This window comes from Musca vetustissima, unplaced genomic scaffold (assembly GCF_032173495.1).
Source record: "Musca vetustissima isolate MV318-11 ecotype Yass unplaced genomic scaffold, APGP_CSIRO_Mvet_v1 utg8434, whole genome shotgun sequence".
NCBI classification, from domain to species: Eukaryota; Metazoa; Arthropoda; class Insecta; order Diptera; family Muscidae; genus Musca; species Musca vetustissima.
Window position 1 is genome coordinate 69757 of NW_026877912.1, and position 25940 is coordinate 95696.

A 25940-nucleotide genomic window follows, 5' to 3' on the forward strand; every position below is an offset into this window, starting at 1 on the left:
GAAGTTACCTTTAAAATGACAAAAAATCATACAACAAAACGGTGCATATTTTACCCAAATCGGACATTCCGAAGCATGTTAAATAGAGTCCTATAGTTCATATAACAATAATGGATTTATTTTTCCCCACCTAATATAACGCGACGAATTGCTCAATTATCAAGCGATACGGTTCCTGAAATACACCATTAAGGGGAATATTGTTAAGCGATGATAGTATGTTTACATTATACCCGATTTCATAAACCCAGTGGGTTTAAATTGACAATTCAATGTATTTATGTCAAATAAATCCCCAACATATTACATAGGCGCAAGTAACATTTTATTAAGTCGAGTGGTTCAGTTAGCGATAACCTACTGTTCCATGGCATAATTATACAAGGTAGTCTCATGCAGTCATATGTTTTCAATTTTTTCATAAATTTCCCTTGACAGTATTCAGCTTTCAAAATTTAAATGAAAATATGAACAAGCCACCTTGAGAAAAAAAATTGTAATCAGTTGGTAGCTGTGCCCTACCTTGTAATAAATATACCATGGTTCATACCAAAGTCAGGAGAAAGAGAATCATTTTTTCTATTCAGATGTATATGTGATTCTCTTCTTACAATTTTGGTGTAAAACAAGAAACAAAAAGTTTGAAATAAGAAACTCTGATGACATGAATTAAGAAAAAAGCGAACGACGTTGTTCGATTGCACGTCAGAACGTGGCATTAGAAAATATATTTTGTTTAATTTATTGAAAATATGCCAATCGAAATACATAAAATGTTATGGGATTTATTTTTAATATTATTTAAAATTGATAGGTGAGTTCCAAATTAAAAAGGGTTGCCATCATAAAATTCTCAAATGAGACTACCTTCTGTAATTATACCATGGGTCTGTTCCCGTACTGCAAGGTAACCACGTTACTACGATAACCATTTTTACTACGATGACCATAAGCAGAATGTTTGCGTTAACCTTTTTTTATTGCGTAAACGCACGAAAAAAGTTAAAATATATTTAACTCAGCGCACATCAACTTCAAGCGTTGGTGTTATAGTTTATTTGTGGTTGTTGTATTTTCGTTAACACATAATGCGACGGATGGCTCAACGCGAACATTCTGCTTAGCCCTTAAATAGGTAGTCCATTTAGCGCAGCTGATGTCTCCATCAACTTTCAAAGTGCGTAATTTCTACTTGAATTCGGCAAAGTTAGCAACCATGTGAAATATTATAAGATGGTCGAAACAAAAACAAAAGTTTTTGTAAATATGCGTGCTGTCACGTAAGGATCGTCAAATTTTTTAGACCAAAGTTTAATTAATCCTAATAAAGATATGGCTTTATTAATGAAAGACTCAATATGGATATTAAACCTCAGTTTAGGGTATAATATTACTCTTATATTTTCCAATTTATAATTACCAATGCAGATTGTTGTGATCAGTGTTGCCAACACTTTGAGGAAAAATGCTATATTTTGTTGAAAAAAAATGCTAGAAAGTGCTAAAAATTTAAAAAAAGTGCCAGAAGGTCGCAATATTGAAAACAGAGCTTTGGAATTTTGCGCATACATTGCTATTACTCCTAGGAGATGTGATATTGGAAATGGAATATATCGGTCCTTTTGAGTACCAAATATTTAATTTTTTTAAGCTTTTGGCCACATTTTTCAAACTAAATTGGTGTAATTTTTTATTTTGGTTTCTCCCTGGATAGAGTCTTTTTACTAAAAGACTTTAGAGTAGCCCTTATAAACACGTTTTGCAATCGCATTGGTTTTAAATTGATAGTTTAAATTATCGTTGAGTAAAAATCTCCTTATCAAAAGTTATTAATATTTGTCCATATTTAGGGGTAGCCCCCAGGGAGACCCTATTTTTCAAAATTTGACTAAAATTTTATATTTGTTTTAATGGGGTTTGAAATCTTCGTACTAAAATATTAATACTTTGTTTGCCGGAATGTTTATACCCTTCATCACACTGTGATATAGGGTATTATGTCATTGGATTTATTTGGATGAAATTTGGAACAGCTCATTTGTTTGGCCCTATTGAAATTGGGAAAATCGGTTCATATTAATATATAGCTCCCATATATGGTTTCGTCCGATTTTATGTAAATGGTGCACCAAAGTCCCTATATATCTTTTGATTTGCACTAAATATGGCATTGCGTACTGACTTAAGTGCATAATGATCTGTGCTAAGTTTCGAGAAAATCGGTTCAGATTTAGATATAGCTCCCATATATAGTTTCGTCCGTTTTATGTAAATGGTGCACCAAAGTCAAAAGTTTTATGTAGATGGTGTACCTTCCAATGTGTTTCAGATTGAGACAAAATGTTGCATAGCGTATTGAATTAGGTCCTGATTGATGTATGCGAAGTTTTGTTTAAATCGGTTCAGATTTAGATATAGCTCCCATATATATTTTCGTCCGATTTTAGGTAAATGGTGCACCAAACTTCCAATATTATTCATATTGAGACAAAATTTGGCACAGCGTACTAGATTAGATCCAGTTTAATGTACGTGAAGTTTGGATGAAATCGGTTCAGTTTTAGATATACTTCTCCCATAAATAGTATATCCGATTATATTATACACAAGATCAAATTGTGGACAGCGCTCTGTGCTGCAGCATACCAAACGATATATGCCACGTTTGCTCAATTAGGTCCAGATTTGCATATAGCTCCACATATATTATTTTGTTCTATTTCATACAAATGCTACACAAAAGAATCCGAGTTTTGAACTTTCCTTACTGGTTTTATTATGGTTATTCTGACATAATTGCCTTTTCGGTACTCTAAAGTGGTTATAACTTGGCATTCGGTATTTCCGGTGAATAAAAAACTTATTTTCAGAAAGTTCCAACATAATTCATGTTCATGATTTTTACATCGATCTCATACAATGGACACCTTAATTTCATTTTCCCAAATAAGCGATCTGCTAGCAGACAATGTCATAGTCACCACATGAAGTACCCGACCATTTTTTAAGAAATTTGGAATGCACGGCACATGCTGGATAGTATTAGAAAATCAAATTTACAGCGTGAAACAAAAAATCCTATAAAAAAATGCTAGGTGCTAGATCCCTTTTTTTGGAGTTAAACGAGATTAAAAAGTGCTAAATCTAGTACTAAAAGTGCTACATTGGCAACACTGGTTGTGATCTAAATAATGATAGCTTCTCACATTTTTAAGATGTAAAGACATCCCATTGGCCCTACACCATTTTAGCCAAAGAATGCTCGAACTGTAAAATATTGGAGTGACTTGAAGAGTTATTATGCCGGAAAAGCTTAACATCATCAGCATACATTATTTATTTTTTGGGAAAACGGGTAACGGAAGGTAGGTCATTGATGTATAGAATAAAAAGAAGAGGCTCTACGTAACTTCCTTGTAAAACCCTTGAAAAGACAGTAATATTCATGGATAATGAACCATTAAGTAACACTTTCTGCGAGCGACCTTCAAAGTAGGTAGATATCCAATTTAAGAAAGTATTAGGAAATCATAAGATTAAGTTTATAACGAAAAAGTTTATGTACTTTTTGCAATTATGTTAATGAATTAAATACATCTGTAATTATCTACCAAACATTTATTTTCAGATATATGTAAAGGAATAATACAACTAGATCGCCAGAATATAGGAAAATAACCTTGACGTAGAGAAATATTGAAGATATCAGAGGTAAATAATATTCATTTGAACATGATTTAAGAATGAGTGTGAGACACCATCAGGCCCTGGTGGGTTATGTACGCAAATATTTTATGCCCGCCAAAACTTCGTAATTTGTTAGTATAATGCAAGGGGGATTATTAAGTTTTTCAATAAAAAAATATTGCCATATTGACTACTTAATACAATAAAGGAGTAAGATGATTCGAAGAAATCTGCGAACATGTTTGAAATTTCTACGTTATCAGATGATTTACTGCTTCCAAATCGCATACTACTTGGGAATTTTTGAAGCTTTCTTTTAGAGTAGAAACTTTTGGGATTATTTTTTTTTTAACTTGCTTCATGCGTCTATACAAGGCAATTCGGCTTCCAAAATATTTTTCTATTTGTTGTTTTTTTCACATTTAAATATACATACACACATGGTATAATAATAGAAGGTATAATAATAGAAGGTAACAACAACAACAACCACATGGAAATTTGTTTTTGTGTCAACGTTATTTGACAGAAAAATGTAAACAAACAAATAAATTATATTTATTTTGAAAATGAAATATTTTTGAATCCTCAAAATAAAATTTGAAAAACATGAATGAAAATCTATAAAATTTATATTTCTATCGCTTCCACATCTTTCCTATAATTGAGCCATTGCCACTTATATGTGTAACACATATGAAAATGCAGGGTATTATTTATTTAAACTTTCCAAGCAGGCAAAATTAACATGAAACGAACAATTTCAAATAAAAAAAACATAATTTTAAATATATACTAGTATTACGTTGGATCAAATGTGTTGTTACCTTTTATAATTGTACCATGACATAAACATATAAAATGCCAAAAAATACGAAATACACAAACAGAAAAGCTACAAGCAATTTTTTTTCATTTCTATTCCCCTTGCCCCTCTCTCCTACAAACAAAGACTTGCCGCAAGTAAACTCGCCTAATCTAAATCATGACTTTTAGAGTAGAAACTTTTGGGATTATTTTTTTTTTTAAATTATTGGGCATGTTCTGGCATTCACATCAACTGTAGAAGTATATCGAACACACGTCGTGCTGTTCTATAACACACTTTGCACCCGTTTGAAGTGAATTCTTTACACTTACATTTTCATGGTGATAAAGAATATATTTTTCGAAGTAAAGAAGGCACATGATGATAGATTTATATGTTATTATCGCGTATAATTTATTTAAAATCACAAAATTAACATCAAACGCCATTAAAAACAAATTTAATAATAAAATTTTCGTTAGAATTAACGAAATTACTAAAAAATGAGAGAAACAATGCAAAACACGAATACAGTTTATATTATGTGGCAGTTCGAAAATTTCAATTCACGTGAGAAGCAGAACAGGAAGTGACTTCTGAGGGGAAGTGTATGTGTGAAGTGTAAATAACACACCGTGCGTTCCAGAACATACCCGTATATTTTAAAATAAATCCTGCCTAAATTAAATTCAGAACGATTAAACTGAGTTTAGATTTACGAAATCCACTTGAGAAATTGCAAAGCGAATGACAGATATAATATGCATTCCAGGCATAATATGCATCTTCCAATGCTGATTTATTAAAATAGTATTTCAAATAATTTTAATTGTCTTTATTTTATTATTCAACTTTAAATATTACAAAAAATACATATATGTATATATTTATATATAACTTATATAACTAAAGCACTCAATAAATAATTTAAAATAATATATTAATTCTTGAAAATAAACATTTTCAGAGAAAAAGAAGAGTATAGAAAAAATGATAAATAGAGAAGTAAATAAATGACACATTACAAAAAATAAAATACAAATATTATTTAAATATGTATGTATGTAAATTGTTCCATGAGTTGTATTCTATATAAAATAAATGGTCTTAAATATTAAGGAAGTAAAAAAAAATATTTGTAAAAAAAGACACATTCATACTTTTCAACACATTTACACTTATAAAAAAATGTTTTTGATCAACTGGAATGTACAACATTCACTCTCATATTTAACAATCACACTGAGAAAAAAATTATATATCAACTTAAATTTATTTGTTTTAAAATAAATATGTATATAAAGCTAATGCTAATAAAATGACATTTTGCACGCGGACTTTTAAAGGGAAACTTGGAATTTGAAATGTCATCAAAAATGTTGTCCAGTTTTGTTTCCGTTAAAAACCATTAATTCCCCTCAATATGCCTGACGTGGGCTGCGAGCATTTTCATAGGGTGGCAGCAGCTGTTGTTGTTGCATTGCTAAATTGGTCAAATATTGTTGCTTCAAGGCATTGATGGTGGCAATTTTTCGATGTTTGCCATTTGCCGATGTAGTAGCTGTGGGAGTGGTGGTACTGCCGCTATTGCTGCTGCTGGGCGCCTTCGTCATTACATTGTCCCGAGCAAATAGACCAGTATTTACGAAATGTTCCAAATCATCATCCTTGACGGCGGGTTTATTTTTATCCTCCTCAACGGGTGTACCATCGGGCTTAACACGCACCACCGAGGGTCCAGTCAAATAGGTTTTCTGAACACTGCCAATATCGAAGACATCCACCTGAGGATTGTGAGCCATACTGGGATAGCCGTATGCAATATCCATATCCATGGCATATTGATGCTTCTGTTCGCTGCTATCAAACATGGGATTGTGTGGATATTGAGTTTCGCTGCTAGTTGCCGTTGTAGTGGTGGTGGTCATGGTGGTATCGCCAGGTTGGGATTTTGGTGTACTGGGTTGTTGATGTGTCAAAATGATAATACTTGTGGCTGGAGGTGTTGGCAAGGATTGTGGTTTGCGTGTGGTTATCAATTGAGAGCTGGGATGATCACGCATAATTGATGTCCAAACTGAAAAAAAAATAAAAAAGGGAATTATTAAGGGAACATTTTAAATGTTTTTAAAAGAGCATGAAACATATTTTTAAAGAATGCACTACTATAAAAAGTCATGGAAAATATTTTTAAAGAAATACACTATTATATAAAGTCTTGAAAAAAATATTTTTTTAATTATTTTTTAAAAAATCCAGAGGCATGGATTTTTTAAAAATAAGTCCTTCAAAAAATAATTTTTTTTAAATCCACGCCTCTGTTAGTACATCGAAAAAATATTTTTTTAAATCCACGCCTCTGCTAGTCTATCAAAAAATATTTTTTTAAATCCACGCCTCTGCTAGTCTATCAAAAAATATTTTTTTAAAAATCCACGCCTCTGTTAGTACATCCAAAAAATATTTTTTTAAAAATCCACGCCTCTGTTAGTACATCCAAAAAATATTTTTTTTTAATTTACGCCTCTGCTAGTCTATCAAAAAAATATTTTTTTTAAATCCACGCCTCGGCTAGTCTATCAAAACAATATTTTTTAAAAATCCACGCCTCTGCTAGTCTAACAAAAAATATATTTTTAAAAAATCCACGACTCTGCTAGTCTTTCAATTTTTTTAAATCAACGCCTCTGATTTTCCTTCAAAAATAATTTTTTTTAAATAATCCACGTCTATGAGTCTTTCCTAGTCCTTCAAAAATGGTTTTTTTTAATCCACGCCTCTGTTAGTCTATCAACAAAATATTATTTTAAAAAATCCACGACTCTGCTAGTCTTTAAATTTTTCTTTTTTAAATCCACGCTTCTGATTTTCCTTCAAAAATTTATTTTTTAAATAATCCACGTCTATAAGTCTTTCCTTGTCCTTCAAAAATTGTTTTTTTTTAATCCACGCCTCTGTTAGTCTATCAAAACAATATTTTTTTAAAAAAATCCGCGACTCTGCTAGTCTTTCAATTTTTTTTAAATCCACGCCTCTCGTTTTCCTTCAAAAATTAATTTTTTAAATAATCCGCGTCTATGAGTCTTTCCTAGTCCTTCAAAATTAGTTTTTTTAATCCACGCCTCTGTTAGTCTATCAAAAAATATTTTTTTAAAAAATCCACGACTCTGCTACTTTTTCTAACTTTTTTTAATCACGCCTCTGATTTTCCTTCTTTTCTATGAGTCCTTCCTAGTCCTTCAAAAATTATTTTTACAAAATCCAAGCCTCCGATAATCCTTCAAAAATTATATTTTTGTTATTAATCCGCGCCTCTCATAGTTCTTCAAAAATAATTTTTTAAATAAACCTCGCCTCCGATAGTCCCTCGAAAATTAAAATTTAAATAATCCATGCCTCTGAGAGTCCTTCAAATTTTTTTTGTAAATAATCCACGCCTTATGAAGAAAAAATATACTTCTACTTACTCAAATTTTCCGAATTCCTCTGATAGGGATCCAATGCCTCCAGTTGATTATCCGTAAACGTTTGCAATTTCTCATAGCCATAATTCAGCAGATCATGTTTGCACTGATTGACCGGAGTATTTGAGGTGGCGGCTGTTGTTTTGCAGTGCACACTCACCAATTGGGCAAAGTGCGAATACAAATAAGACATCTAAAATGAAAATGAAGAAAAAAACAACAAAAATTATAATAACAAAAACATGTGGGAAATTTGAAATTAAGAAATTATATATTTTATAAGCATGATTCGTGCAAAACCACAAAAAAAAAAAACGTTACAACAGCAAAAAGTTACGGATATTCTTTGTGATTCAGTTTTTTTATGTGAGATTTGTACTTTTGTGTTGCAAATTAATTACCGATGATTTGTATGCAGAATCGGCAGTGGCAAATAAATGTTATATAAGTTGGCAGCGCCATCAAAATACAAAAAGTGAAATAAAATCGAGAGTGAATTGCAAGTATTTTTGCTGCATTGCTACACAAAGAGAGGGAAGTATGAAAAAAAACTCCCCTCCAATAAAAATCAGAGAATTAAACCAAAAAAATCATATGATTACAACAATTATAAATTTATAGCATGTACAGGGACACATAATTTCTTAAGTGGATTTTTTTTTGAGTTACATTAACAAAAAAATTATAATTTATTAGTTGTCAATGTGTTTGAATGGTTTTTGGCACTTAATTTATGTTTTACATTTTAAATTAAAAAAATCATTGAAAGTAACATTATTAAAAAATAATAATTTTTATATTGTGTTCTCGTGATATATATATGATATATATATATATATATATATATATTTTGTCTAAAGATGATAGTCTTTAAAATTTATTTTTAAATAATTCACGCCTTGAAAGTCTTTAAAATTTATTTTTTAAATAATATACGCCTTCGAAAGTCCATAAAAATAATATAAATATTTTTTAAATAATCCATGCCTCTAATGGTCTTGAACAATATTTTTAAGTAATCCACGCCTTTGAAAGTCATTATTTTTTTTTACTTTTTTAATAATTCACGCCTTTGAGAGTCCTTAAATTTATTTTTTAATAATTCACCCCTTTGAAAATCCTTGAAATATTTTTTAAATAATCCTTTGAAAGTCCTTAAAATTTATTTGTTAAATAATCCACGACTTTGAAAATCTTCGTCCTTAATTTTTTTAAAAACTCAACGCCTTTGAAAATCTTCGTCCTTAATTTTTTTTTTAAAAAAATGCACACCTTTATTTGTTTTTTTTTTTAACAATCCACGCCTTTGAAAATCTTCGTCCTTAAATTTTTCTTTAAAAATCCACTCCTTTGAAAATCTTCGTCATTAAATTTCTTGTTTAAAAATCCACACCTTTGAAAGTTCTTAAATTTTTTTGCATAAAAAATCCACGCTTTTATTTTATAGTAATTTACTCCTTTGAATAGCCTTAAAATGTATTTTATTAATAATCCACTCCTTTGAAAGTCCTTAATAGATATTTTTTAAATCATCCTCGGTTTTGAAAGTCCCTAAAATATTTTTTTTCAATACATTATTTTTTTCAATACAATATTTTTTTCAATACGCATCTAAGAGCCCGAAAAAAATTATTTAAGTAATCCAGATCTTTGAAAATCCTTGACATTTATTTTTTAAGTCCACGCCTTTAAATGTCCTTTAAATAATTTTTTAGTAATCAACGCTTTTAAAAGTTCTTAAAATGTTATTTTTTATAATTCACGCCTTTGAAAGTCCCCAAAATTTATTTTTTTGAATAATCCACTCCTTGAAAAATATCATTAAAAAATAAAAAATTAAATAATCCACACATCTTACAGTCCTAAACAAATTATTTTTTTATAATCGCTTCCTTTGAATGTCTTTAAAATTATTTTTTTTTAAATAATCCACACCTCTGACAGTCCTTAAAAAATTATTTTTTAGATAATCGAAGAAATCAAAATTATTTTGTTACATAATCCACTGGACATTTATTATTATTATTTTTTTTAATAACACACAATTCTCTTAAAATTTACGCCTCTGATAGTCCTTAAAAATTTTTTTTTTTAAAAAATTGTTATTTGATAGCCATTTGAATTTTTTTTTTATAACATCAATGCCGTTTGTTGTTTTTATAATTCTGAAACGTTTTTTTTAATTTTCACGCCTCTGAAACGTTTTTTTTTAAATTTTCAGAAGCTATTTATTGCTTATTCAAAAAAAAAATTATTTTTTAAATAACCAACGTAATATATTTTTGTTTTAAAAAAATGCTTTAAAAAATTTTTGTAAATAATTGTAATTAAAACATTAGTTTTTTTTTATATAAAACCTTGCCTCTGATAGTTTTTGAAAAATATTTTTAAATCATTCACGCATCTTGTAGCCCTTCCAAAGTGGTTCTTAAAAAATGCACTTTCTTATTTTTTTTAAATCGACGCTCTAATATTCATGAAAAACTATTTTTGAACGCTTGTGTCTTAAGTCTTTTGTTTTGATGCCATCTAATTTCCTTTAAATTATGAAGATTTGGCTTGGATTTTTAAAAATATTTTATTTCTCTTTTTTCACATACAGCTCTTTTGGAGCATAAAAAAACCTTCTTTAAAAAAGCCATAGAATATTTAGAAAAAATATTAAAAAACTGTAGCTTATAACTCAGCGATGCGATGAAATAAAATCCAAGCTAACAGCTCAGTTGTGTGTTTGACTCGTAACAATTGTTAATAGGTTTTGTACGCTTGTGTCTTAAGTCTTTTGTTTTGATATAAATACATTCCTTTAGAACTGATCGTAAAGGTTTGGCTTCGGTTTTTTTTCAACTCAGTTGGGCAATGACAAATTTTAAATAAAGCTACCACACTTCTAAAATCCAGGCTATAGCTTGATAATCCTTGAAATTTTTTTTTTTTAAAAATACATGCTTGTTATCCAGTTGTACCATGAAAAACATGATTTTAAAACCCACGTTTATTACTCACTTTGACCATTAAAAATGTTCTTTAAAAAATCTTGGCTTCCATCTCTAAAAAATGTACACATACAATTCTGATAGTCCTTATCAAAAATATTGCTTAATTTTTATAAAAAAAAACAATAAAGTCCTTAAAAATATTATTTAAAAATCAACGTTTTTATAATAGATAGTCCTTGGAAAAATATTTTTATTTGAAAAAAATATTTCCTTATAAAAATCCACACTTATTAAACAATTTCCTTTATATATCTGATAGTCCTTCAAAATTATTCTTTTAAAATAGACGCGTATGACACTGTTGGATCATGATTTTTTTTCCAAAAATTGTCTTATTATTATATTTTTTGAATATCATTAATCTTCTTACAACTCTGCATCCATCATAATTACCTCTCCTCATGTTGGCATGTGTCATATATATATTTTTTTTGTAAATTGTCATCTGGGGAATATCATCACTTATTGTTGTTATTTCATTGAAACTGTTTTTTTTTTGCCATTGATCATCGTTGGAAGGAGATGACGGGTGCATGTCTGCCTATATATTTAAAAAACACTCCCATTTTTTTTCGAAATTCCACAGCATCTCTTCTTTAAACCTTGGCATTATTAACAAACTAATTTATAAAGTGAGAAAATCTCAAAATGATTCATGTTTTTATTTATTTTAACTCATTAATATTTTATAGTTGTTAACTGATAGTGTAAACATTCTGAGTGGAGTGGCGGCTGATGGGGGACAGATGTCTGAGGTGACAAATGGTGAAAGCCATTACATTTGCAAATGAAAAAATACAAATAAATGAAATGATGCAGCAAGGAGAGTGATATTGAAAATAAAAACAAAATATATTCAAACAAATAAATAACAAATTAACAAACAAAATCTTTAATTTAAAAATATATAGTCATTTAATATTATATAGTCATTTAACACAATTTTTAAAAATAAAATTTTTTAAAAATTACTATACAAACATATTATTTATAAATACCCAGAATTACAAAACAGAAATCCTTTAAAAAACCAAAATTTGCCTCAATATTTTCCTAAAAAAATTGAGTTGCATTTCAAAGAGAAGTAAGATATTGAAAAATAAAAAAATATACAAAAAATAAATAACAAATTAAAAAAATATATTTGGACGGTCCTGGAAATAATTCTTAAAGCCTGTAAAATATAGTACTTGAATAACTTTTTTAAATTTTAGGAATTATTTACTAATGATAACAAAAAAATATTTTTTAAAACCAGTGAGCGGAGCAGTATAGTCGGAGGGGGCCGACCATACGATACCCTACACAACTACCACGGAAACCTTTCTGCGGATGTTTATTCCGAGCCTGGGCAATATTTCGTGATATGCATTTCGATTGTGATATATTACGAGTATTCAGTACAGCTATTGTCCAGATTCCTTTCACCGTGGGTTGTGTTGTGATGTTCGGCTTTCATTTGTGGTCTATAGATCGACTCGAAAATAACACAAAAAAATAAGTTTTCGGTCCACTTCATTCCAAAATTATTATCTGATCATCACTGAAAATTATAGGCGTTGTCCTTGACCATAACTGGAACCTCATGGAACATTTCAAAGCGATCAGCGCTATAGTTCCGCTCTCTGGAGTGATAATGGGTTACTAAATAATATACGAATACGGAGATAACTTTAAATATTTAGGTGTAACTCCCACATCCGAGCACATACAACAATATAATTTGTATTAGTTTAAAGGTCAACCACTCCTCTTGAACACACTATAAACTTCTCTGGGCTTGGCCTTTCAGGGGTAAATATATACGCTATAGAATACAAATGCTGTAATTATTCACACAAAAGTCTGGGTCCATTTGACCCGCTAAATTTGACCGATCTTTATCAATCCCGATCTGGCCCAATCCCCTTCTCCATGTAAAAATTCGAGATGTTTGGACCATAATTGCGGCCTCTGGAGCGACCAGAAAAACCGACAAAAATTAGTATTTGGTCCATTTCATCCCCTAAATATTAACCGATCTTTACCAAAAACAATAGAGGTCTTCATTGGGCCGAACCCTTCCTACATGCAAAATTTCGTGAAGATTGGTCCATAACTGTGGCCTGTATCGTGTTTACAAACTATAATGGACAGACGGACGGACGGACGGACGAACACACATGTCTTGATCGGCTCAGCTGTAGGGTATAAATATTTGGATGACCCTTGGAAATATTTTTTTTTTAATCTTTAAATGAAAATACTTATATTTTTATTATTGCCAAGGCTTTCTAAGAAAAGGAAGAGAGAAGGAAGCAAAATAAAAATGAATTCTATAGAAATATTAATTTACATTCGGAAAAGGCTACATGTGGATTTTTCTTAAGAATTTCATTGTGGTGATGGTCTAAACAGGTTACGGAGCGCGGCGTTCGATGTGACACAGTAACAGCGACATAATTTTAAATTTGCATAATTATTATTATGGATTAATAAAAGATACGAGTTGTTGCTTCTTATTATTGTTGTTATTATTTTTGGAATTTTTTTGTTTATGTTTTTTTTTTTTTTATTTTTTGGATTTGAATTTTAGTTAATAATTGCGTCTTAGTTTAGATATTTGAGGTGTGTGCGTTTGACTCGTAACAATTGTTAATAGGTTTGTACGCTTGTGTCTTGAGTCTTTTGTTTTGATGTAAATACATTCCTTTAGAATTGATTGTAAAGGTTTGGCTTTGGGGTTTTTTTTTGGCAAAAATATTTTATAATTATTTTTCTTAGATATAGATTTTGGTTTATTGATTAAGTATTTAGTAATCTTAACATTTGCAGCTGACATTTGATAATTAAAATACGTAAAATCGGCTTTGATGCAGAGTTGTTTTGTATCGAAGTAATTGTCCGTTATATGAGACATTTAGTTATAATTTTTAGTGGAGAGATTTAGTACACAATAAGAACCGTTCCAAATTACAGCGAATTCGGTAACGCAATCAAAACCCCCCAAAAATACCATAAAATTTCAGTAGCGTTTTACGGGTGCTTCCGGAAAAAGTTGGAGATTTGGTACTCAAGAACTCAAAGTACCAAATAACAGCGAATTCGATTGAAAAGTGCGCTCAAGAACACCACAAATTTGGAGATACCGTTATATATACCAGAAGTATATATAAAAAGTAGACCGATATTTATAATTTTTAGTGAAGAAACTAGGTACCCAATAAGAACACGAAGTACCAAATTACAGCGAATTCGGTTGAACAACGCGCTCAAGAACCACAAAATAACGAAAATTAGGGGGTATCCTTATATGTCGACTATGCCTAAACGTAGACCGATATAGCCCATCTTCGAACTTGACCTGCCTTGTAGACAAAATACCAACAACCCTAACCCAAAATTTAAGCGCCTTATCTCAATACATGGCTGGATCGTCTTATAATGTTACCCTGGTGAAAATATATATGAGAGCTATATCTAATCCTGAAACGATTTTCACGAAACTTTACACACATCATTCTAGATTTAATTCAGTACGCTATGCCAAATTACTTAAATCGGACGAAAATATATATGGGAGCTATATATAAATCTGAACTGTTTTTTTTAAGAAACTTAACACACATCATTATAGACTTAATTCAGTACGCTATTCCAAATTTAGTGCAAATTTAAAGATATATAGGGACTTTGGTAGACCATTTACATAAAATCGGACGAAAATATATATGGGAGCTACATCTAAATCTGGAACTATTTTCGGAGTTCGGAGGAAGTGCAAAAAATATTTTTTAAGGAATCCACGCTTGTAGTTCGGACGTTAATACAAAAAGTGTCCTTTAAAAAATTAACGCTTAAAGCTCGGATGACCCTTTGAACAATACATATTCTGAGGGATCCAAAGATTCAGCCAAAGGGGCTGAATTTTTTAATATTTTTCCAAAGACTATCAGACATAGGATTTATAAACACTATCACAGATATAGGAGTGGATAATGAAAAAAAATTTTTTGATGGACTTTCAGAGCTATTAGCTTGGATTTTTTTTTAATTATTAGTCTCCAAAGCCATAGGGCTGGATTTTAAAATATTTTGTTTTCCAATGACTATTAGAGAATTTAAAAAAAATATATATTTGTTTTGAAGGACTGCCAGAGTCATTTTTTAATTCTTTTCTTCCAAAGTCCATCAGAGCCAGAGGTCTGAATTTTTTAAATATTTTTTCCCAAAGACTATCAGCGCTAAAGCGAAGTTTTTAAAAATATTTTTGGAGAACTGCTGAGCTTTGATTTTCTAAATTATTTTTTTCAACGACACTCAGAACCAAAGGCCTGATTTAAAAAAAAAAATGTTTTTCTTCCAAAGATTATTAGAGGTATAAGCGTAGATTTTTTAAAATAAAATATTCTGAAGGAGAGCTATATGCAGAGGATCTTAACAAATTTATTTTTTGAAGGACTGCCAGAGTTATTTTTTTAATTCTTTTCCTCCAAGGTCTATCAGATCCAGAGGTTTGGATTTTTAAATATTTTTTTCCCAAAGGCTATCGGAGCTAAGGCGAGGATTTTTAACAAAATATTTTTAAAGGACTGCCTGAGCTGGGATTTTTAAAATTATTATTTTTCATTTTTCAACGACAATCAGAGCCAAAAGGGGCTGAATTTTTAAATATGTGGATTTTAAAATGTATTTTCAAGGACTGTCAGAGCTTTAAGCGAGGATTTAAAAAAGCTTGGATTACTATTATTGTGTTTTTTTTTCAAAGGACTGTCAGAGTTAAAAGCTTGGATGGTTTAAATTATTTTTTTTTCCAAGGACTATCAATGCCATAGTCCTGAATTTCTAAATAATTAATTTTTTAAAGACTATTAGAGCTAAAAGCGAGTATTTTTAAAAATATTTTTTTGGTGGACTGCCACTAAATTATTTTCTTCTAAGAACTATCAGAGCCACAGCCTTGGATTTTAAAAATTGTTTCCAAAAAACAATCAGAGCTAAAGCGTGGATTAAAAAATTGAAGGCCAGTCAGAGCGTGGAAAAAAATCACCAGGCTTGGATGGTTCTTTAAAAAAGGGCTTATTAACATCAATAATAATAGGTCGGGGGATTTTAATAAATTCACTCTTCCAACTTTGGTATTTTTTTTTTTTTTAAATTCAAGATTGTAGAGCAGTTGGTAGTTCAAAATTGTTTTAAAAAAAATTTCAAAATTCATGGGTCTGTTCAAAAATGCACAACAATTCTTTAAAGTCCACACCTAAAGCTATGAATGGGCACAACAATTCTTTAAAGTCCACACCTAAAGCTATGAATGGGCTTCAAAATATTAATAAAAAATCCACGCTTTTTAAGAAAAAATTGCCTAGGCTTGGATTTTTAAATAATTTTATCCCAAAATCATTCAGAACACTCAGAGCTCTTTTTGGGGATTGAAAGTGGATTTTTTTAATGTTTTTCTAAAGATTTTTTTTTTCAGAAAGATACATTTCAATATTTTATGTTGTTTGTTTCCTAGGACTAACAGAGTAATATTTATTTTTTTATATTTTTCAAAGCTAAAAACTTAGAATTTTTTAATATAATTTTTTCTACCTTGAAAGTATTATTTAAAATATGCCTCTGTTAATCTTTGAAAAAATATGCATCAAAAATCTAGGCCTTATTGGTTTGTAAAAACATCATGTTTTTTACTTAAATATATAAACTATAATCATAAAATACATCTGTATTTAGATTTTGATTTCCAGAACTTGTTCTGTTTCTTTTTTTACGGTTTATAAAAGTAGAAGAAGCTTTGATTTATTTCCTACTACTATATTTAAGGAAAAAAATTCTTAAATTAAGAAAACAAATTAAATCCCAAATAAATAGAACGGCAACACGCGTTTCTCTCCTAAAGAGCTGTCAACACGTCATTCATTTCACAAATTATATAACAAACAGAGAAGAAGAAAAAAAACATATTTTCAATCAAACCTTATACGATGATATGTTGAGATCATCATATTATTGTTCTATTGTTGTTGTTTTTTTCTTCCAAATTGCAAATCGCTTAAAATTCTCAATCAATAAATAATTAAATTCGAGTGGCCATAACTTTTTGTTTTTGGAAGAAAAAAAAAATCATTCAATACCTTTTTTCTTTTGTGAAGTGGTCATTTTTTCAATACAACTTGCCAGCAAAAAAAAAATCAAAACAATATTAAATAAATAAATTTTATTTATTGAATGGAAGGAATAACGTCAGTATTTGGATGTTTCTTGAAATTTAAAAAAGAGCAAAGTTAAATATTGTGCAATAATTTAAGCCGCGGTTTTTGTTTTGTTTGCCAGACCACACTTCTATTGGAATTGAAAATAAATCCAATATATATACTGTACTATTTTAACAATGCGCCAAATTGTCTAAATATGTTTTTTTATATCCAATACAAACAAACCCTAAGAAATTATAAAATTTTGTCACGTATTTCAAATCAAAAAGAAAAAAATGCTAATTCAACTTTTGCCAGACAAATCACCAATACCCGTGTTGGCTATTTTTGCCGCCGCCTTGGATTAGTCGTCGATGGATGGGTTGCAATGCACAGCTATATTGGACCCTCTTAAATATTGTCGGCTATGTCATTTACATTACATGTCTATTCATAGAGGTACCGTAATCCATGTCACCTCAAAATAGTCATGGTGTTCATTTGTTTTGGTTACAAATAAAACAAAATACCTTATCGTAATGATAATCATAGTATTAACCCGTTGAGGGGTGAAATAAATAAATGTAATTGGTGCCAATTTGGGGGTCAATTTTGATGGAAAATTGGAGCTATTATCATCCAAGTTTTATGTCATATTTTCAGGGGGATACTAGGTGCGTTTGTGTGGGATTTTAAGAAAAAAAATTTCTGGACTTGGATTTTTTAATAATTTTTGTCAATATCATTCAGATCACTTAGAGGGATTATTTTTTTGTGAAGGTTAATTTTTTTTAAAAATGTTTTTCTAAGGACTTTTACAGCGTGGATTTTTTTTATATTTTTCTGAGTTATAAACATGGATTTTTTATTTATTTGCTTCATAGGACTCAGGGGGCAATAGGTCTGGATTTTTTAATATTTTTTATACCCTACACAACTATGTTGTTCGGGTATTATAGCTTTGTGCAGCCCAAAGAGTTTGTAACACCGCGAAATATTGGTCCTAGACCCACCTTTAAGTATACCGATCGTCATATCTCGACTAGCTGAGCCGATCTAGACATTTGTGTCCGTCCGTCCGTCTGTCCATTATAATTTGTAAACACGATACAGGCCACAGTTATGGACCAATCTTCACGAAATTTTGCATGTAGGACGGGTTCTGCCCAATGAAGACCCCTATTGCTTTTGGTGAAGATCTTTCAATATTTAGGGGATGAAATGGACCAAATACTTAATTTTTGTCGGTTTTTCTGGTCGCTCCAGAGGCCGCAATTATGGCCCAAACATCGCGAATTTTTGCATGGAAAAGGGGATCGGGCCAAAGAATAAGCATGTCTATTTTGATAAAGATAGGTCAATATTTAGCGGGTCAAATGGACCCTGACTTTTGTGTGAAATGACAAAATTTGTATTCTATAGCGTATATATTTACTCCTGAAGGACATAGACCCAAAAAGGTGATAGTATATCCAAGAGGAGTGGTTCACCTTTAAATTTATACCAGTTATATGGTCGTATATACTCGGATGTGGGAGTTACACGTAAATATTTTCAGGAGCTTACGTATTCATATATTATTTAGTAACATATTAGCACAATAGAGGGGGAAACATAGAGCTCACCGCTTTGAAATTTTTCTTGAGGATCCAGGTGTGGTCAAGGACAACGCCTATAATTTTCTGTGATGATCAGATTAAAATTTTGGGATGAAGTGGACCCAAAACTAATTTGTTTGTATTTTTTCGAGTCAATCTATAGGCCACAAGCCGAAAATCAGAACACACGGTAAAGTGAATCTGAACAAGTAATTAGAAGGGCTGTACAGAATATTGGGATATTCGGAAAATATGTCCGTGTAAGCAAGATGTGCTGTTGATCTCTAATGGACTACCAGAGCTATGTTTTTTTTCTAAGCGCTATTTTCGGATTTTTAAAACCAACTTTTGAAGGACTACCAGAGCTATGAGCGAGGATTTAAAATCCTTTTTTTTTTTTTTGAAGAGTTGTCAGAGCTATAATCGAGAACTTTAAATATATATATATATTTATATATATTTAAGGGACTGTCAGAAATATAAGCTTTGATTATTATTGTTTTTCCAAGGACTATTACAGCCATAGACCTGGATTACTAAATATTTTTTCCAAAGTTATAAGCGTGAATTTTTAATTATTTTTTTTTAAAGAGCTAAAAGCGAGGAACAATCTACGATAAAAATTTGGGTGGTTTTTTGAAAAAAAAAATTCTTATAAACACCAATAATTATAAGATCTGGATAAAAAAATCCAAAGACTATCAGATCCATAATCCTGATTTTTAAATAATTTTTTTTTCCACCGAATATTAGAGCCATAAACATGGATTTTTACAAATATTTTTTGAAGGACAGACATAGCTGTTTTTATTTATTTTTTATATTATTTTCTTCCAAGGTCTGGATTTTTAAATATTTTTTTCCGATGACTTTCAGAGCCATAAACGTCGATTAAAATCAGAGCCATAAGTGAGGACTTTTAAAAATATGTTTTAAAGGGCTGCTTAAATTTTTTAAACAATAAATTAAAAAAAAAAATATCACAGCTATATGTATGGATTTAAAAAAATTGAAGGACTGTTAGGGCTATAAGCTTGGATTTTTAATTTTTTTCCCAAGAACTATTAAAGCCCAAGGCCTGGATTTTTAAATAATTTGTTTTCTAAAGACTATTAGAGCTATAAGCAAGAATTTTTAAAAATATTTTTTGATGGACTGTCAGAGCTTTTTGTTTTTAAACTACCAGATCTATAAACGTGAATTAAAAAATATATATATTTTGAAGGACTGTCAGAGCTATATGCTTGGATTTAAAATATTCAAGGACTATCACGGCCATTGGCCTGGATTTTAAAATATTTTTTTCCAACGACAATTAGATCTATAAACGATGATTTTTAAAAAAAAAGTTTGTTGATTATTTTCTTTTAAGAATTATCAAAGCCAGAGGTTTGGATTTTATTTTATTTTTTTTTTTTTTTTGGTTTTTTGTGCCAAAGTCCATCAGCTATAAACGTGGATTAAAATAAAATGCAAGGGCTATCAGAGCCATAAGCGAGGACTTTTAAAAATATGTTTTGAAGGAGGCTTGGATTTTTAAAATTATTGTTTTTTTTTAATTATTATTAGAGCTATAGATCAGAATTTTCAATAATTTTTTTCAAACTATCAGAGCAATAAGCTAATATTTTTAAAATTTTCATCTGGAAGACTGCTTTGATTTTTGTAAACAATAAATTTTGAACATCTATCACAGCAATAAGGGTTGAAAAATATTTTATGAAGGACTATAAATGTGGGTTAAAAAAAATTATAAGGATTGTTAGAGCTATAAGCTTGGATTTTTAAATTATTTTTTTCCAAGGACTATCAGAGCCATAGACATGGAATGGAATTTTTTACGGACTGCCAGAGCTATTTATTTTTAAATTATTGTGAATTTTTAAATATGTGTGAATTTTTAAATATTTTTTCTAACGACTATCAGATCTAAAGCATAAAGTTTTGAAGGACTTCCGGAGACATAACATTTTTTTAAGGACTATCATAGCTACAAGCTTGATTTTTTTAATTATTGTTTTTCCATAGGCCTGGAATTTAATTTTTTTTTCAAAGGACTATCAGAGCTATGAACATATTTTTTTAAAAAATATAAGCTAACTTATAGATTTTTACTTTTTCCATATACCTTGATTTTTAAATATTTTTTCCAAATAATATTAGAGCTATAAATGAGGATTTTAAGAAATATTTTTTTAAAGACTGCCAGAGATATATTCATTGGATTTCTTTGAAATATTTTTGGAACAAATATCGGATCTATAACCTAGGATTTTGTAAACAATACATTTTGAAGAAATGTCAAACTTAGAATCGAGGGTGGATGTAAACTAAAAGGGTGTATTTAAAAAAAATGTCGTGTGGCTATCGAAGCTAAAAGCGAGGATTTATAAATCATATTTTTAGGCTTCTAAAGTTAAGAGATCTTTTAATTATTTTTCTTATATTTTTTTATTTTATTATAGTTATTTTTATATTGATGGTTATTTCATGAAGACTATTAAATAAAAAATTGTCTTTTCCTAAAGCGTTAATTATTTTTTTAATTGAAATTTGCATAACCATCGTCTTCGATGAATTTCTTATTTTGTTTGCTGTCCAATTATTTGTAAGCCAAGGATTAATGGTTTTTTTATTATAAAACATTGCTGTAGAGGTCATATATTATTTAATACAGTATTCTAAAATATATTGATGATCAATTGCAGTTCTTGAAAAAAGACAGTTTATAAAAATACGACTATAGCTCATAGTAAGACTTCAGGGGAAATTTACAGTCTAATTGTCTTCCTGAAATCTCTAAAACTCGAATCTCTATAAGTCCCTGCAAATATGTCCAAAAATACTTGGCATTATTATCTTGAAATATTTAGGTTGTTGATAGTTTTCTAAAATATATTTAAAAAAAATATTTTGAATAAAGGCCTTAAAAATACCTACATACATAGCTCCACATAGTCTTTGAAGAAATATTCTAGAAAATACCTTGTGGATGATTTGGTTCCCGAAAGTAATAAATAAGAAAAAACACTTAAAAGCATTTAGAAAAATATTCATTAAAAATCCACGCCTCTCAGACACGTAGAAAAATATTCATTAAAAATCCACGCCTCTCAGACACGTAGAAAAATATTCATTAAAAATCCACGCCTCTCAGACACGTAGAAAAATATTCTTTAGAAAATCCACGCCTATATTAGACTCACAAAATATTCTTAAAAAAATCCACACCTCTGTTTGACCTAGAAAAAATATTCTTAATAATTTCTTAAAAAATCCACGCCTCTGTTTGACCTAGAAAAAAATCTTAATAATTTCCACGCCTCTCAGACACGTAGAAAAAAAATCTTTAAAAAATCCACGACTCTCAGACACGTAGAAAAAAATCATTAAAAAATCCACGCCTCTTTTAAACCACCAAAAAATATTCCTTAAAAAGTCCACGCCTCTGTTAGACCACCAACAAATATTCTTTAAAAATCCAATTCTTTGTTACACCTAGAAAAAATATTCGTTAAGAATCCACGCCACTTTTAAACGTAGAAAAAATATTCTTAAGAATCCACGCCTCTCAGACACGTAGAAAAAATATTCTTTAAAAAATCCACGCCTCTGTTAGATATAGAAAAAATATTTGTTAAAAAATCCACGTCTTAGTCTCAGAAAAAAAATTCCTTTGAAAATCCACGCCTTGAAGTAAATATCCTAATAGAAATTCTTAAAAATAAAAATCACGATCCTCTCTCTGACATTCATATTTTAATGATGCATTTTCACTTTCTGCTACTGCCATGTATCTGTTGCTATTTTGAATGTCTCATCATCGAACTCCGGCTACTTAATGTTGATGTCTGTTGATACGCTTGTCATTTATTTCAATCTGCGTGACTACCAGCATTAATTGCAAAGCGGAGCGATTTATTACCATAGCATTCTAGACATTCATAACTACTACTACTACCCTGAAGATAAGTTGCGAAGAATTCATTTATCACCGAGAATATTAAAGAAAAAAAATCATTACTATGGAAATGGAGAGGGGGAGAGGTTACAACAGCAAAATTATAAATTCAGAACGTGGCTACAAAAATAATTCAAATAAAAAATAGTTTTATCTGATGAATGAAATTACTTGCTTATGAGGAGCAGCTTGGATTTATATATTTAAGGTTATAATTATTCAAATAAAAAGAATTCAAATTATGTGAGAGGCATAGAGTTTAGTGAAGTCCAATTTTATAGCTAAATAAATCTATATTGTAATTAATGTTTTAACATATGAAATCATGTTCTTTACCGAATTTCAATATAAAATATGTATGCATGTATATCATGTCAAGATTATCAGGAAACCAAATTTGGCAAAAACAAAAAAAAAATCATCGGCAATTTCGCTCAGTATAATTAATATTCTCACACATGCTTGTGTAGAAGAAGTTTAGTGACATTTTTTTAACACCTTCAAGCTCTCAAGAGAACAAAGCAAAAACAAAAACACATTTAAAATATTTAGATTTATAATATAATAAATTATTTTGTTTTAGCGGTTGGCAAGAGGTAAACCCATAAAAATATGTAATAAAAATTAAAATTTTATATGTGCAAGCTATTCCCTAACCAGCCAGGTTCAAATTTCCATTTCCATTGAAGTGTTGAACATTTAAACAACAACTAAAACGTAAATCAAAAAATACGATCCCTACTACAAGTCAATTATTTGCAATTCGTCTCCATCTACTCTCTACAACAGCTAATTATTTACAATTCGTCTCCTTCTACTGTACACAACCAGTGGAAAACAAAAACAAAAAATATTGAGTTATTGATTGGAAATTATTCAAATTTATTGACGACTTTTATGGCCATCAACGTAAACTTGGATGGAAGTAATAAAAAAATATTGACGTCAACTTAAAAAAAAAAACAAATAACAATCAATGACAACTTTGTTCGGGTGACTTCATCGTCTATCCAGCCTTTTTCAATATTTCTATGGAATTTCTCAGATTTCATTCGAGATTTTTCATTGGCATATACATCTATAGTAAAGAAAATATATTTGCATAGCATTCGGATGATGGCCAATTTACATTTATTTTCCTAAGGTAATGTATACATAAAGTAAAATGTCTGACTTACTATATAGAGTGGACAGTTTTTAAACATGGAACGAGAAATCTAGATTTTTATGAATGAGCACCGACTTCCATACTAAGTATTAAAACGATATCACCCTTGAAAGTTTGTTTTTGAAGAACTCAAATTTACAGACAAATACTCCCAGAGACAACGAAAATAATGCTTCAAAAAATCTCAGAGACATAGAAAACATATTCTTTTAAAAATCCACTCTTTTGATAGACTTAGACAAATTTTCTTTAAAAAAGACACGCCTCTCAGAGTTTTTGAAAAAATATTCTTTAAAAAAGCCACCCTTCTGTTATACATAGAAAAATATTCCTTAAAAAATCCACGAAAAAAATATTCTTTAAAAAATCCACGACTCTCAGAGACCACGAAAAAATATTCTTTAAAAAATCCAGGCTTAGAAAAAAATATTGTTTAAAAAATTCCAGGCTTAGAAAAAAATATTATTTAAAAAAGTCCAGGCTTAGAAAAAATATTCTTTAAAAAATCCAGGCTTAGAAAAATATTTTTTAAAAAATCCAGGCTTAGAAAAATATTTTTTTAAAAATCCAGGCTTCGAAAAATATTCTTTAAAAAATCCAGGCTTAGAAAAAAATATTATTTAAAAAAGTCCAGGCTTAGAAAAAAATATTATTTAAAAAAGTCCAGGCTTAGAAAAAATATTCTTTAAAAAATCCAGGCTTAGAAAAATATTTTTTTAAAAATCCAGGCTTAGAAAAATATTTTTTAAAAAATCCAGGCTTAGAAAAATATTTTTTAAAAAATCCAGGCTTAGAAAAATATTTTTTTAAAAATCAAGGCTTTGAAAAATATTCTTTAAAAAATCCAGGCTTAGAAAAATATTTTTTAAAAAATCCAGGCTTAGAAAAATATTCTTTAAAAAATCCATGCTTAGAAAAATATTCTTTAAAAAATCCAGGCTTAGAAAAAATATTTCTTAAAAAATCCAAGCTTAGAAAAAATAGTCTTTAAAAAATCCAGGCTTAGAAAAAATATTTCTTAAAAAATCCAGGCTTAGAAAAATATTCTTTAAAAAATCCAGGCTTAGAAAAAATATTTCTTAAAAAATCCAAGCTTAGAAAAAATAGTCTTTAAAAAATCCAGGCTTAGAAAAATATTCTTTAAAAAATCCAGGCTTAGAAAAAATATTTCTTAAAAAATCCAAGCTTAGAAAAAATAGTCTTTAAAAAATCCAGGCTTAGAAAAAATATTTCTTAAAAATCCAAGCTTAGAAAAAATAGTCTTTAAAAACACCAAGCCTTAGTTAGGCCTTGGAAAAATATTCTTTAAAAAATCCACGCCTCAGTTAGGCCTTGGAAAAATATTCTTTAAAAAATCCACGCCTCATTTAGGCCTTGGAAAAATATTCTTTAAAAAATTCACGCCTTGGTTAGGCCTTGGAAAAATATTCTTTAAAAAATCCACGCCTCAGTTAGGCCTTGGAAAAATATTCTTTAAAAAATCCACGCCTTAGTTAGGCCTTGGAAAAATATTCTTTAAAAACCCCAAGCCTTAGTTAGGCCTTGGAAAAATATTCTTTAAAAAATCCACGCCTCAGTTAGGCCTTGGAAAAATATTCTTTAAAAAATCCACGCCTTGGTTAGGCCTTGGAAAAATATTCTTTAAAAAATCCACGCCTCAGTTAGGCCTTGGAAAAATATTCTTTAAAAAATTCACGCCTTGGTTAGGCCTTGGAAAAAAATTCTTTAAAAAATCCACGCCTCATTTAGGCCTTGGAAAAATATTCTTTAAAAAATTCACGCCTTGGTTAGGCCTTGGAAAAATATTCTTTAAAAAATCCACGCCTCGGTTAGGCATTGGAAAAATATTCTTTAAAAAATCCATGCCTCAGTTAGGCCTCGGTTAGGCCTTGTAAAAATATTCTTTAAAAAATCCATGCCTCAGTTAGGCCTCGGTTAGGCCTTGGAAAAATATTCTTAAAAAAATCCATGCCTCAGTTAGGCCTCGGTTAGGCCTTGGAAAAATATTCTTTAAAAAATCCACGCCTCAGTTAGGCCTTGGAAAAATATTCTTTAAAAAATCCACGCCTCAGTTAGGCC

The 25940-nt window shown here is 29.7% G+C and overlaps 1 protein-coding gene across 1 annotated transcript in view; it reads right to left on the bottom strand.

Moving 5' to 3' along the window:
• Positions 1-5902: 5902 nt before the first annotated feature.
• LOC133322598 (rhythmically expressed gene 5 protein) overlaps positions 5903-25940 on the bottom strand; it is a 34699-nt gene continuing 14661 nt past the window's right edge. The window contains exons 2-3 of the mRNA XM_061531576.1: positions 7963-8152; positions 5903-6572 (exon numbers count right to left, since the gene is read on the bottom strand). Of these exons, the coding sequence (XP_061387560.1) occupies positions 5914-6572; positions 7963-8152 (849 nt within the window). The 3' untranslated portion in view covers positions 5903-5913. The remainder of the gene's footprint in view (positions 6573-7962; positions 8153-25940) is intronic.